Consider the following 13097-nt stretch of genomic DNA (forward strand, 5'->3'; position numbering starts at 1 on the left):
TATACTTTTTAGCAATTCGAGGTAAACGTTAGTCTCTACTGCAAACACTATGATAAAATAAATAATAATGATTACACAAAAACGAAATTAAAAAAAAGAAACAAAGACAAAATATCTCGTGTTGAGGATTCGATTCGTTAAAAACGAGATATCTCGCCAATCATGCGCAATGCGTCGATCGAGTTAAATTCGTTTATCGTGGAAATCATTAATGTCCCGGAAACTCAACGTATGACGGATCGAAGCAAAAAAACCGAACGGTTGCTTCTCGTCGTAAGGAACCGTGGAATTCTGAATTCGTTCTCGTTCTTGAATTTCGGTGACAGTCGGGAACACCGTTGTCCCGTGTGTCGTAAAATGATATTAAAAAAAATGTTGGCTGGTATAGTAATCGCCATAGAAAACATTACCTGAAACATCCATGCGCGGGGAGTGTTCCTTCGATCGTGGTACGGCGCAGGTCTGCTCCGTGACTGAATAGTATCACACACCAGCAGGCAGGAGTTAGCAAACAAAGTGTGTCGGGGTCAACTTCCTCGATTAGGAGTGTTGGTCATTCCAGGCCGACACGACAGTTACCGAACATCGGTTTTGGTATTTGTTTTTGTTTTTTTTTTTTGTTTTTTTGTCTCAAGAATGCATGCAAAAATTCAAACAACAACTCCGGGAACACAGAATGGCCATGATGATGATGGTCAACACGTGACGTCCGTGGACGTACCCGTGTCGACCCCGTGGACGATATTATCGGCGGAATCCGATCCAATCCCTGTTCCACGATTTAAAATCGACCGTTTCGATTGGTCGTGACCAGTTATCATCCTCTATCGGATGATCGAGTGTCCGTGGTTCTCGTAAAATAACTTTTACAGCCGATGATTTGATGAGGTGAGAACAGACACATACTCGGAGGTAAGAGTGAAAAAGTGACAGAGACAGAGAAAGAAAGTTACACAGGTAGTTGGAGACAAACTGAACCAAACACTTATTACGTTGACATTGTATTAAGTGTTCGATGTTCGTACACGCGGCAGATGCCACTGAGTTCAAGCGAGAAACCGCGCTCGACTTTTCACTTTTTTTTTTGTTTTCTTTTTTGCCCCTCTCTATCTATTTAAATTACTAGGCCGATCATTGACTTCGAACACGCATTGGTAACATTAATGATCTTTTTTTTCTTTTTATTATTATAACAAGTAATGCACTACGTCGGACCGTCGCTAGTCGTTGATAATCGTTACGATACTTTCACTTGTTATAATGTCGTACCGGTCTTGATTCGAATGCACGATTAAGAGATAAATAAAACACGATAAATAAACAAACTTCTCCTAAATGGCGAGCCAACGCGCCGTGGTCGTAGGACGTGACTCGTGTCTCTGTGTAATTACAATCATCGATTGTACGCGTGAGCTAGGTATAACGTAATTCTGCAACGGTTGCGGACCGTTCGACGTTTCTCGTTTATATATAAGTTTTCTCTCTCTACATCGAATCGTCCGGCTCGTCGGACCGTAATGTCGGGTCTAATTGATTAGGATCACACCGTGATTCGCCACAAGTGCGTCTGGCGAATATGCATCAAAATCATTCAATGTCATCGCACTCTATATAAGTTAATTAATATTATTATTATTATTATTATAGTTATTATTATTATTATTATTATTATTATTATTAATATTATTATCTTATTATCATTAGAAATAGGTACTTCCTTGCACGAACGATGGGACCGTGGTTTCATCATCGTAGGTTTACCGTACTAGATTAGATACAGAGCGTTAGGCAAAAGGCTGATCCACGTATAGAGAAACAACGTAGCCGAATCGCAACGCGTTTTCGATGAAACGTAACGATAACGCGGCTCTGTTTATATATTTATATATATAATTCGTCGAGGGGTCGAAATATACTTTTCGAATAGTTCCAAAATAATTTGTCTCTCGCGGTACTCCGGCGCGAAAAAAGAAAGTAGAAAAAAAGCCTTTGACACGCGAATCGCGGTGGATGCTTTTCTCGTTTGCGTAACGCTGCGCAGTGTTGTTACTCGTTTCGTCGATGGCACTACTTCTTCATTTCCGGTCCAGATCAAAACACAATCCACACAATCATTAATCAAGTACTTACAAATTATGTATACCATGAATGAACGCAAAAAAGAATAAAAATTTCGTCAACGATTTATTGAGCGTCGTGTGTGTGTGTATGGGGTGGGGGGGACTGGTGGTATCGAATCGTCTTTGTATCGGCAACACGATCTCCGCGATCTTTGCGCGTGGCGATACGTCACATTTTTAATACGTAATTTACGGGGGAAACTTTCATTTCGACCGATCTGTGCATCGCACGTTTAGAGTCGTCGAAGCGGATCTGCCGATACGTGTTTCATTCGCGACCGTTACAAAGTAAAACTGTCGTTACTTTGAACAAAACACACAACTGTTAGTACTGCTTCCGATACTTTTAAGCGGTAGCAGGTGGGGTGCGTGAGTGGAGGAACAACAAACGGGTTCACGCGCGTGCGCACGCGCATGCGCACGCCCAACCACGCACCCGTGCACCCATGCACGGTATACGTCGTCACATAATTTGCCTTTGTCTAATTAAGTTTACTTATGCCCATACCAAAAGGGGGAAAAAAAGAAAGAAAGAAAGAAAGAAAGAAAAAAAAGAAACAAAAAAAAAACGAGAGATGTAGACGAAAACAAAAGTATCACGCCCTAACTGATGATAATAATATATTACGCTATCTCGTAGTGCGGATGAGCGGACGAGACTCTGCCGCGTGGTCGCCCTAACGCAAATTAAATTATTATACATTCACGTCGAACGGTGAATGCGCGGATAGATATCCACTCCTCGAACCACATCGTCAGTCTTGTTGCGTTTGCACGGGTCGAGAAGTGGCAGTCGCTGCTACGCGTTCGTCACAGTGGCTCGACTGCCATACACGATTTATAAAATCCCCGAATGAAATGACTAAGTGACAGTTAGATGCGTTAGAAAGGCCCACGTACTCGTGACGACACCGGATGTTCTATCGTTTCGCATGTGGCGCGTGTAGTTTCCGGCGGTGTCTGAACTCGATAATCACTCGACAAATGTGTGTGTGTGTGACGTATGTGTATGTATATATATATATATATATATATTTATTCCAACATTGATGGAATATGTATGTGACGTGTCAACAGGAGGAACGGATCAAAGGTGTCTACCGATAAAGCTCTAATTCCGAGGAACACGCGTGTTCCTCTTGACGAGGATCGTTTCTTCGATCGCGTTCTTCTTTTTCCTTCTATTTTACTTCCGACCGTGGCAACAACAGAGACTAAACGTTGTCTCCTGGTATCGTTTGACATCGACGAAACAACCGTGGTTGTTAATAGGAACGAAGTTGTATCTCTAGATCGAGCGTTCTCGTGTTCAGACCACCATCCGGAGGAGGGATAGAGGGAGGGAGAGGATTAATACGACGAGATACGGACTGCTGGAGACGATCGATTTTCAATGTCCTTTTCATATCTTACACGCACGAGCCTTTGCAGTCCGTACCCATAAATTAGTGGTATACAAATCTATTGTGTGATATATCGATCGTTCAACATGTAAATCACACAGATAAGGTACACGTAAAGATTAAGTAGATGCGATGAGAGTGCAGGATGTCAAAATGTTCCTGCGGTGCTCGTTCGATTGATCGCGCACGGATTGAAAAGGAAAAAAAAAATAAAATAAAGTTACTTTTGTTTGTGTTCGATCGAAGTTGAATAACGTTTGAATCGAATCGCGCGAGTGTCTACGCGCACTACACGTTCATCGTTACAATCAAAAGAAATTAGAATATCCATCGTATCATCGATGAGACAATGGCGATCAAGATTTACGAAGCACGACAGGATTTCTTAATTGCTAATAGCGATTGTTCTAGGAGGTGAATTTAGAGGATGTATTATCGATAACGGTTGTGCATGCATTAATTCGACGGGAAGGAAGACATAACATACGGGTTCAAAATGAGATCCATGAAAACTTCATGCACAATCTCTGTCTTGAAATTTCAGCAACGGATCAGGCAGTTCCAGCTTAGACGTCGTCATTGAAGCGGACTTTCTTGATGCTAAGGATCGATGAACAAAACCGTTTTTAATAAGCAACGATAAAAGCAGTTAGGATGAATAACAATTAGAAGAGTGCAAACCATCTTTGTTATAAGTAAACCGAAAAGTATAGTCAGCTGCAGTGTGTATGTGTGCGTTAAGATCAAGTGCCCAGAATTAGAATTATGGCAAAAATAATGTATCATGCTATTGGACCCCGTTCTGTCGATGTTTTAACTAATTTTTGTAATCTACGATAATAAAATATGTAGGATATCAACGAATTGTGTGTGTGTGTATGTGTGTATGTGAGAGTGAGATCATGGGGGCGAGCGACCCTCTGCGGGGGGTCGTAACTGATTCTGGACTTTTCGGTGGTTTGTGTCAGAAATATTTGCATTGTTCGTGAACATTTTGCGAGGATCGAAAATTAGAAAAGTATCAGGAACTTTCTACATCGCGTCTCAGGGAGGAACTGAAACAAATGGGACTGATTTCGTCAGGATCAAAGGCTGAACTGGTTTTACGATCAGGGATTGTGGATCCGAAAGATCGATGTTTGGGATATGCGGCCGAGGAAACATCGAGAAGACCAGGTGCGGATGACGAAGTTGTCGAGTATGCAGAGGAACTTCCGAGAGCAATTGGTGGTGATCGCAACTCCGATCGACGAACTGATACGACGCGAAATAGACCTGCTAGGTCACGAGGTCAGGATGCAGCAGCAAAAGAATGAGCTAAGTGCACCGAGGAAAGAAACTACAAGTGCTAGTATTCGCGGTAGGATGAGCATCAGAGCTATTACGGATTTGTTAAGTTATTTTGACGGCAAATCACTATGAAAAGTGGGAGAAATGAATACGTGTTTCACAAAGAATCGTCTGTGTGACGCGGAATCCAGGATTTTAATTGGATCCCGATCGCGAGAGAAAGCTCTCGAATGGTCCCATTCAAAGGCCAGAGTAAGTTAGATTATCCCCTGAACGAACTCCCGGAGGAGTTGCACAACATGTACAACCACCAGCTCGACAAATGTGGAAGAGAGGTGAAGATTTCGGCGAATGTTTCCACGAGAAGATAGTTTTGGTGAATCGCGTACGCTTTGAAGAAGACGAGATGGTGGACTTTGTGTTCCTGGCCGGGTGCTACGAAATCAGACGTACATGCAACGATTTGAGGACAAATCATCGTTGCTGGCAGCGTTTGAAAGGGTCAAACTGTACAGCTCGACCAGGACGGTGAGACACGTCGAAGGACTACCAGACTTCAAGTTTAACAGAATTCCTACGAATATTGAAAAAAAATATCGAGCAATACTTTCTTTGGCGAAAAGTAGGTGGACTGCTTGAGGAGCAGACCTAGCTTAGCCTGATGTAGGATGAGACAATCAACTTTTTGCAGACAGAAAAGCGGGTACCGAAGGAACTGCAAGTCGGTTTTCAGAGGGGACTAGCCTCTTTAGAGGGAACAGGGATCAAAGGGTTGCCAAGTTACAGCAATTTTAACTCGACAGGCCGCTAGGTGTCGATACGGACGTCTTTGATAAGGAGAATGGGAACGAGGATGGGAAGGAGTCGGGAAACACCAAGAAGGAGGGTTAGCACCCAACGCTTCCCTCGAAAACCAGACAAAACCCTACGAGACGATGCTGGAGAAGCTAAGACTTGGAAGGATCAGGGATAACCACGAGGATGCAGGATACCTGGGCTGGGAGAGTAAAATGGTGACAAAGAAGGTAGAGGAGGAGAGAGGTCGCGATTCCAAAGATCCGATCACCATCGAAGCTGTTCGTAGGCAGAAATCAGAAATCCGGTTGACGAGAGAAGCTAGGGATTGGCAATCATTACCGAGAGGGTGACTAGCAGACTAGAGGTCTTGGAGAAACACAAGAAGCGTGAGGAGCAGGGTGTTCTTGTGGCTGCGAGACTAAGGTACTGTGAATGGGAGGAGGGGGAGAAGATCATACCTGAACCATCGTGGTCTCCTATTCTCTTCACCTGTATGGTAGAAGAGGAGGTTAGAAAATTACACCCTACTATCGACAGAGTACTGTTATGCGGATGCGGGAAAGGTGCATCTAGAGTACGACTTTTTACTTGAACTCCAAAAACAAAAATATCATTGAAACATAGAAGGTGCCTAGGATGTGGCATAAGAGTAGTTATAGAGGACCATATACACCTAATAGCACGAGCGGTCTACACCTTGTCGAATTGGTTCGGCAATACGCGAGCTGTACGATGCAGTATGTGCAAAGTACCCTCGTGGTTGTCGGCACGGGCTGTAGAAGCTGTGGAAGATAGAGTCGGGGATGTATAAGATGGGGGATTCAATGGTTTCGTCATATTGGTGGCAGTTTTGTTACCGGGAACTGGGTTTCGAGTTTGTGTCATTTAAAGGGGAAGATGAGATGTTGGAATGTTTGACCTTGTGTGAGGCCGATTTGTACGCTAAGGAGGAGCTAAAGAAGCAATGATAGGACACGAGGAGTGGACTGGTCATGTGCGAGGAACAAGATGTTAGCTATATCGGGACGAAATCGTACACGAATCGCAAGAGGATCGTTCCGTGCGAGTGTCATGTGAATGATGTGGCGATTGAACACACTCAGCGTGGACCGAATTTAGAATTACAGAATAAATTGTTAGGGTTGTATAGTGTGGGATTAAGTAATTGACGCGTGTTTGAGAGAATAGGTGAACACAAGGACCCGATGCAGACATCAATGGCTGTGGATCTTATGAAACTAAGGTCCACAAACCTGAATCAAGGTGACAAAGATAGTGAAACTGATGGCGTGAGTGAAAGGACGATACCTGAGGACAGGTATCGAATTTAGGAGTGTAGGATGCCAGCAAATGATGTATGCGTGTGCGCGAGAGAGAACATGGGGGCGAACGAAGGTACGAGCGAGTGGGGTCGCAACTGGCTGTAAGCTGATGGGACCTTTTAAAGGCCCATCGCCTGGCATAAGTCACGTAGACCCCAAATTCTGGGGTATAAGAAGGATCATCGCCCTGAACGGGGGCTGTTGTAAAAATGTATTACTAGCGAAAGGATATTGAGTTTAGCGTGCGGTTAATTGCGAAGTATCCAGAGAAGTGCTGTTTACTCTAGATACGGTTTAATGGATTATGTTTTTAAAGCACCCCGAGAAGTTTTGTCTATTCGGGATAGCGTTGTTGTCGTTTATTACTCCTGTACTGTACAAATATTTCCGACACATCCAGACCGTTAAACAGAATTCCTACGAATATTGAAAAAAAATTTCGAGCAATACTTTCTTTGGCGAAAAATAGAAAATAAAAAAGATAAAGAAATTTAAACAATCTCCTTTTTAAATATTGCTAAAACATCGTCAGACTTAACATACACGTAACAATAATGCGACTGCTTAACGAGTTAAAGGATTCGACAATAACTATGCAAGATAAATGACGTATAAAAGTGCATTGTGTTCGGAGGACATGCAAATACGGTGTTCAAAGGGTGGCCATGTAACAGATTAGAAAGAACATCAATGGGTGGTTTCTTGCAGAGGAAAGTTAATGTTTAAAAGGCACTCGTAGAAAATAATTCAACAATCACAATTTGTTTTGATTACGATGGGTCTCTTTATCACTCGAAGCCACTGAAATCCGTATGATTGTAGAGCGACGTCAGGGTACTGGTGTGATGCGGGCATGGTGGGCCTTGGTGGCAAATTTGTATGGTTGTACTAACACCATGCACAACAGTCAAACTGGTTAAAATCTCACTTAAACGCACTTCGTTAATAACTTATCTCGACCTTCCCGGGCAACGGGGAAGAACTTTAGTTAAATGCAATTGCAAGTTCGAGAACTCAGTTGTAAATGTTTTCCATCGGAAAAACATCGTCTGTTAGACTAATATTGTTTCACGGATGTTCTATATGGGGCAAATACTTAATAGTCCAAAGAACACAGCCCACATTAGAACGATCCAATGCACTGTGTAAAGTGGATTCTCACCATCTGTAATCTTTCTGGCAATGAACTTCAGGGTTTCGTCGAGAAGTACCACTGGAATGGAGAACTTCATAACGGTAACCCACTCCTCAGCCGTTAGGGGGGTAACTTGGAATACAGTCTAAAACAGACAAAAAATGGTAGCGTTACGTCGATGGAATATAACGGCACAGAGTAGATACGATTGTTTATTATACCGAAAGAACGTCGACGTAAAGGATGACAAAGTGGAGTGTGAAAGAAAGAGCCATAGAGGCAATGAGCCACATGTTAGACCAAGGCGGCATAGTGATCAGAGATTGATTCTCAGATAAACTGAAATGAAACAAAAAATAAAGTATAAATTAATTATTGATTCAAGTACTTGCGAAGAAGCTCGTCTATACTGTGTTACCTGTTCATAGCATTCAACATTTCAATGGTTACGAGTACGGACAGAGCCATCGTCATAGGGTGAGGATCCGTGAAGATTTTGCAATTAATGCCCTTAAATTCGTCGCCACCGCCCAAGCACGACAAGTGATGAGTCTGCGAGTTGTAATGTTTACCGTAATAATGTCAAAACGTACACACGTCGTAGTCGGATAACTAAATGTATTTAGTTATTCCAAATTTATGAACAATTCATACGAATACGCTATACACTGTACAGTGTAGGTTTCAATTTCAAGTAATAATTACCAGTTGGTAGTAGCTCATTTGCGGACCATGTGGACTGTACATGAACCACCATGCAGCTGATCCGACAGTTGCAGCACCTACGTATCCGCCAATAGCCAAATAGCGGAAGAACAGCCAGCCGGAGATGAGAGATTCATCGGCTTTACGGGGAGGCTGTAGTGATATAAACATAATTATACATTATTCTAATGTATATAATATAATTATATATATTAACAACATTTACCTTGCTCATGATGTCCAAATCGGGAGGATTGAAGCCAAGAGCAGTAGCTGGAAGACCGTCAGTGACCAAGTTGACCCACAAAAGTTGAACAGGGATCAAAGCTTCGGGAAGACCAAGAGCGGCAGTCAAGAATATACTATAATTGACAGATATAATTAAACAAGTTGTCGCGAGTATTTTTATTTAGAAAATATTTCGAGTAAATTTCTGTGTACAGACCTTACGACTTCACCAATGTTGGAAGAAATAAGGTAGCGAATGAATTGTTTCATGTTATTGTAGATAGCACGACCTTCCTCAACGGCAGCGACAATGGAAGAGAAGTTGTCATCTGCCAACACCATCTCGGAGGCGGATTTCGCTACAGCGGTTCCAGATCCCATAGCAATACCGATTTCAGCCTTCTTCAAGGCAGGTGCGTCATTTACACCGTCACCGGTCTACCGTGGAACAGAAATAACAATTACGTATACTTTGTCGGTAAATTTTCTATAACGTTTAGACAATATTCGTTAATAAAACTTACCATAGCCGAGATTTCGTTCATGCTCTGCAAGTACTCAACGATCTTAGATTTGTGGGCCGGTTCTACGCGAGAGAAGAGACGAGCCCTAGCGCAAGCCGCTTTCTGCTCCGACGCAGGAAGATCGTCGAATTCGCGTCCAGAGTAGGACTTTCCAGTGGTGTCCTCATCCTCGGTGAAAACACCGATACGTCGGCAGATAGCTTCAGCAGTAGCCTTATTGTCTCCAGTGATGACGATAACGCGAATACCAGCGGCACGACACCTTACAATGGAGTCGTAGACTTCCTTGCGAGGCGGGTCGAGCATACCAACAACACCGACGAACGTCAGGTCCTTCTCGTAAGTGTAGAATTTCGTGGAATCACCGAGGTCCATATCATCGGGTTTCATCGGATGATCAGCAGTGGCAAGAGCCAGGCAACGCAGAGTGTCTCTGCCAGTTCCGTATTGGCGAGTCAAGTCCAAGATACGGTTTTTCAAAGTAGAAGTAAGAGGAACTTTGTTAGACCCGACACGGGCGTGCGTGCACCTATCCAAAACACCTTCGGGAGCGCCTTTAACGAACAGCTTCGGTCCGGTGCCCAATTTGCTCGGTTTAAGGGGCACACAGTAAGACGACATGGATTTACGATCGCGAGAGAACTCCAAAGTGAACTCCTTCTTCCATTTTGTCTCCATATCCTGCCTGACCACGATAGCCCCGTTGCGTCTGTCCAATCCGCTCTTCGATACACCGTACGGATTGATCTTCTCCGCGAGGACGATGAGGGCGGTTTCCGTCGCCTCGCCGACCTTCTCGAATGCCTGTTTGAATTCGTTGAAATCAATGGCGGAGTCATTGCACATAATGCAAATCGTGCCAATTTCATGGAGGGTTTCGTAATCCTGACCCCTGATCTTTTGCCCCCTCAAGAAGACGTCACCGATCGGCTCGTAAGTCGATCCGGTGATCTCGAATTCGTGGAAGCTGCTGTCGTTACCCTCGATCTTGTCGAAGATGAACATTCTGTAACACAATCGTGAATTTCGTGAATTCTTTTCGGTAAGTTACCGTTATTATAAAAGTAAACGATTACGAATGACAATTAACGCGACATACCGACTGACGGACATCTGATTGGTGGTCAGAGTACCGGTCTTGTCCGAGCAGATGACAGACGTACAACCGAGAGTTTCAACGGACGGCAACGATCGCACGATAGCGTTCTTCTTGGCCATACGACGAGTTCCCAGAGCCAAACAAGTCGTGATCACGGCTGGTAAACCTTCAGGGATGGCAGCTACGGCCAGAGCAACGGCAATCTTGAAGTAGTAGATGGCTCCTTTGATCCAGGATCCACCGTGGGCTGGGTCGTTGAAGTGTCCAATGTTGATAGCCCAGACGGCAACGCAAATTACGGAAATGACTTTCGACAATTGCTCGCCGAACTCGTCCAATTTCTGTTGCAAAGGTGTCTTGATCTCCTCGGTTTCGGACATCTCGGTACGGATTTTACCAATAGCAGTGTTCAAGCCGGTTCCAATGACAACGCCACGAGCTTTACCAGCGGCAACATTGGTACCAGAGAACAGGATATTCTTCTTGTCCTGAACAAAAGAATAAATACATTTCAGTGTGAACATTCTTTACTGTTTAAAATACGAATAAGATTTCCCGCTTATATTATTAATAGTCTTTAACAAGGCAATTCAATATTTTAACACTCTCGATCCTTTCTAAAGTTAGAGCAGTGCGTACTATAAAATTAGAGGAACGTAATTCTACTTTCTCACACATATTGTAATGGCTGAATTCTTTATAACACTATTTTGCGTTTTCAAGATAGGCGTATACAAAAGAATAGTTTTCTAATCTTTAATTTTGAAAAACTTATTTCTAAGGAATACTCGAATAGAGTCAACTGTGATGAAACATTGAATTGGCTTGTTAAAGGTAACGAAGATGTATCTATTGCTAATATTGTTCGTCTTTCAGATGAGTCCTTCTGAAAGACTAGTGGAAAGTCCTTTTGCTAATATTGTAATTGATGACGCTGAATTATTTTCTTCAAGATCGGTGCTCGACTCTTCGAGACTTTTGTGGTCCTTAGAGCTAACAATGTTCACGGATTTCAGATGCAATCTGTGTCCACTTGTTCTCGAGTTTTCTCGGCACGGATGTATTCCTTAAACCCTTGATAAAGCTTCGAACAATAATCACCGCAAGAATGTGGTTCGTGGAAGCCTTAAAGCAGCGATTCTTAACCATAATCTCGCGAAGCTTCGAGCTGCGTCCTCTAACGATCGATTGGCTCTTTATTTCTCGTAGTTTTTTCGATCGTAGCTATAATTATTCACAGTTAAGAAAACTGTGCCAGGTATTCTTTCTCCAAACTGGATCACGAGCTCAAGACGATTACGGTATCTAATGATTGGTCGAATCTTTATTTTTTGTATTTTTATCTATAATTATTCACGTTTAAAAAAACTGTGCCCAGTTTTCTTTCTCCAATTCGTACCACGAGCTCAAGACAATTATAAACTCTAGCGACCTTTATTTTTCATATTCATGGTTAGAAAAAAACTGTGCTAGGTATTCTTTCTCCAATTCGTACCACGAGCTCAAGACAATTATAAACTCTAGCGATCCTTATTTTTCACATATCTATCGTCGCTGTATTATTCATGGTTAGAAAAAAACTGTGCTAGGTATTCTTTCTCGAATCTGTACCACGAACCGAAGAAGATTAGGAATCTTCTAAATCGTGTCGTGAGCTCGAAAAGGTTAAGTACCGCTACCGGCAAAGGTTCCATCCAACACTTGGAGCCTCCTCTGTTCGAGGAGCTCTCGAACTCACAATGAAGTCTGAACTGTACTCTATTCGCGCAACGTTGATCCTTTCGAACAGTACCCACCTGATTGACGGCACGTGGGTCAGGGACAGGGTCGGTATGCTTGATAACCGAGACCGATTCACCGGTCAGGATAGACTGATCGATCCTGAGAGTGGTAGAGAAGATCTTGCTAAGACGGATGTCAGCTGGGATCTTGTCACCGACGGACACCTCGACGATGTCCCCGGGCACGATCTCCTTGGCTCGAATTCGCTGGACACCGGCCTTGTCCGTTCGTAAAACCTTGCCCATCTCGGGCTCGTATTCCTTTAACGCTTCGATCGCAGACTCAGCGTTACGTTCTTGCCATACACCGACCACGGCGTTGGCGATGAGAATGAGCAAAATAACGAAGGGCTCGACGAAGGCCGTGAACGCATCTTCGTGCTCTTCAAATAAAGCTAATACCTGTGAAACAACGCCCTCAATTTAATATACAAAGGGTAACATATTTCCTTTGTTTTTTCTTTCTTTTTTCTATTTTTGAATGAGACTCCTCCTTATCTGTCGCGATTAAACATTGTAATTAAAGTGAAAGATAAAGCGTACGGAGCTGATACGGTATAATCGTACACTGGCAACCGCTAATTATGATATTGCTAGAAACGACGTAAGTAATTTTACTTATCGCACGTATCCCTTACGGTTTCACCATTGAATAGCGAAACGTTTCTCGTTTATTTATAGATATTTAATCC

The 13097-nt window shown here is 43.1% G+C and overlaps 1 protein-coding gene across 6 annotated transcripts in view; it reads right to left on the bottom strand.

The window, feature by feature from the left end:
• Nucleotides 1–13097, bottom strand: part of Serca (ATPase sarcoplasmic/endoplasmic reticulum Ca2+ transporting SERCA) — an 82649-nt gene that overhangs the window by 5536 nt on the left and 64016 nt on the right. For 5 of the 6 annotated variants that reach the window (XR_012991365.1, XR_012991368.1, XR_012991366.1 and 2 more), the window contains exons 5-13: nucleotides 12421–12807; nucleotides 10625–11112; nucleotides 9526–10531; nucleotides 9219–9439; nucleotides 9000–9135; nucleotides 8774–8926; nucleotides 8487–8620; nucleotides 8290–8407; nucleotides 411–8213 (exon numbers count right to left, since the gene is read on the bottom strand). Coding sequence is in view for 1 of the 6 variants with exons in the window: in XM_076306452.1 (XP_076162567.1) it covers nucleotides 8096–8213; nucleotides 8290–8407; nucleotides 8487–8620; nucleotides 8774–8926; nucleotides 9000–9135; nucleotides 9219–9439; nucleotides 9526–10531; nucleotides 10625–11112; nucleotides 12421–12807 (2761 nt within the window). In the remaining 5 variants the exon portion in view is untranslated. The remainder of the gene's footprint in view (nucleotides 1–410; nucleotides 8214–8289; nucleotides 8408–8486; nucleotides 8621–8773; nucleotides 8927–8999; nucleotides 9136–9218; nucleotides 9440–9525; nucleotides 10532–10624; nucleotides 11113–12420; nucleotides 12808–13097) is intronic. The other variant, XM_076306452.1, reaches the window with a different exon arrangement.

This window comes from Ptiloglossa arizonensis, chromosome 3, assembly GCF_051014685.1.
Source record: "Ptiloglossa arizonensis isolate GNS036 chromosome 3, iyPtiAriz1_principal, whole genome shotgun sequence".
NCBI classification, from domain to species: Eukaryota; Metazoa; Arthropoda; class Insecta; order Hymenoptera; family Colletidae; genus Ptiloglossa; species Ptiloglossa arizonensis.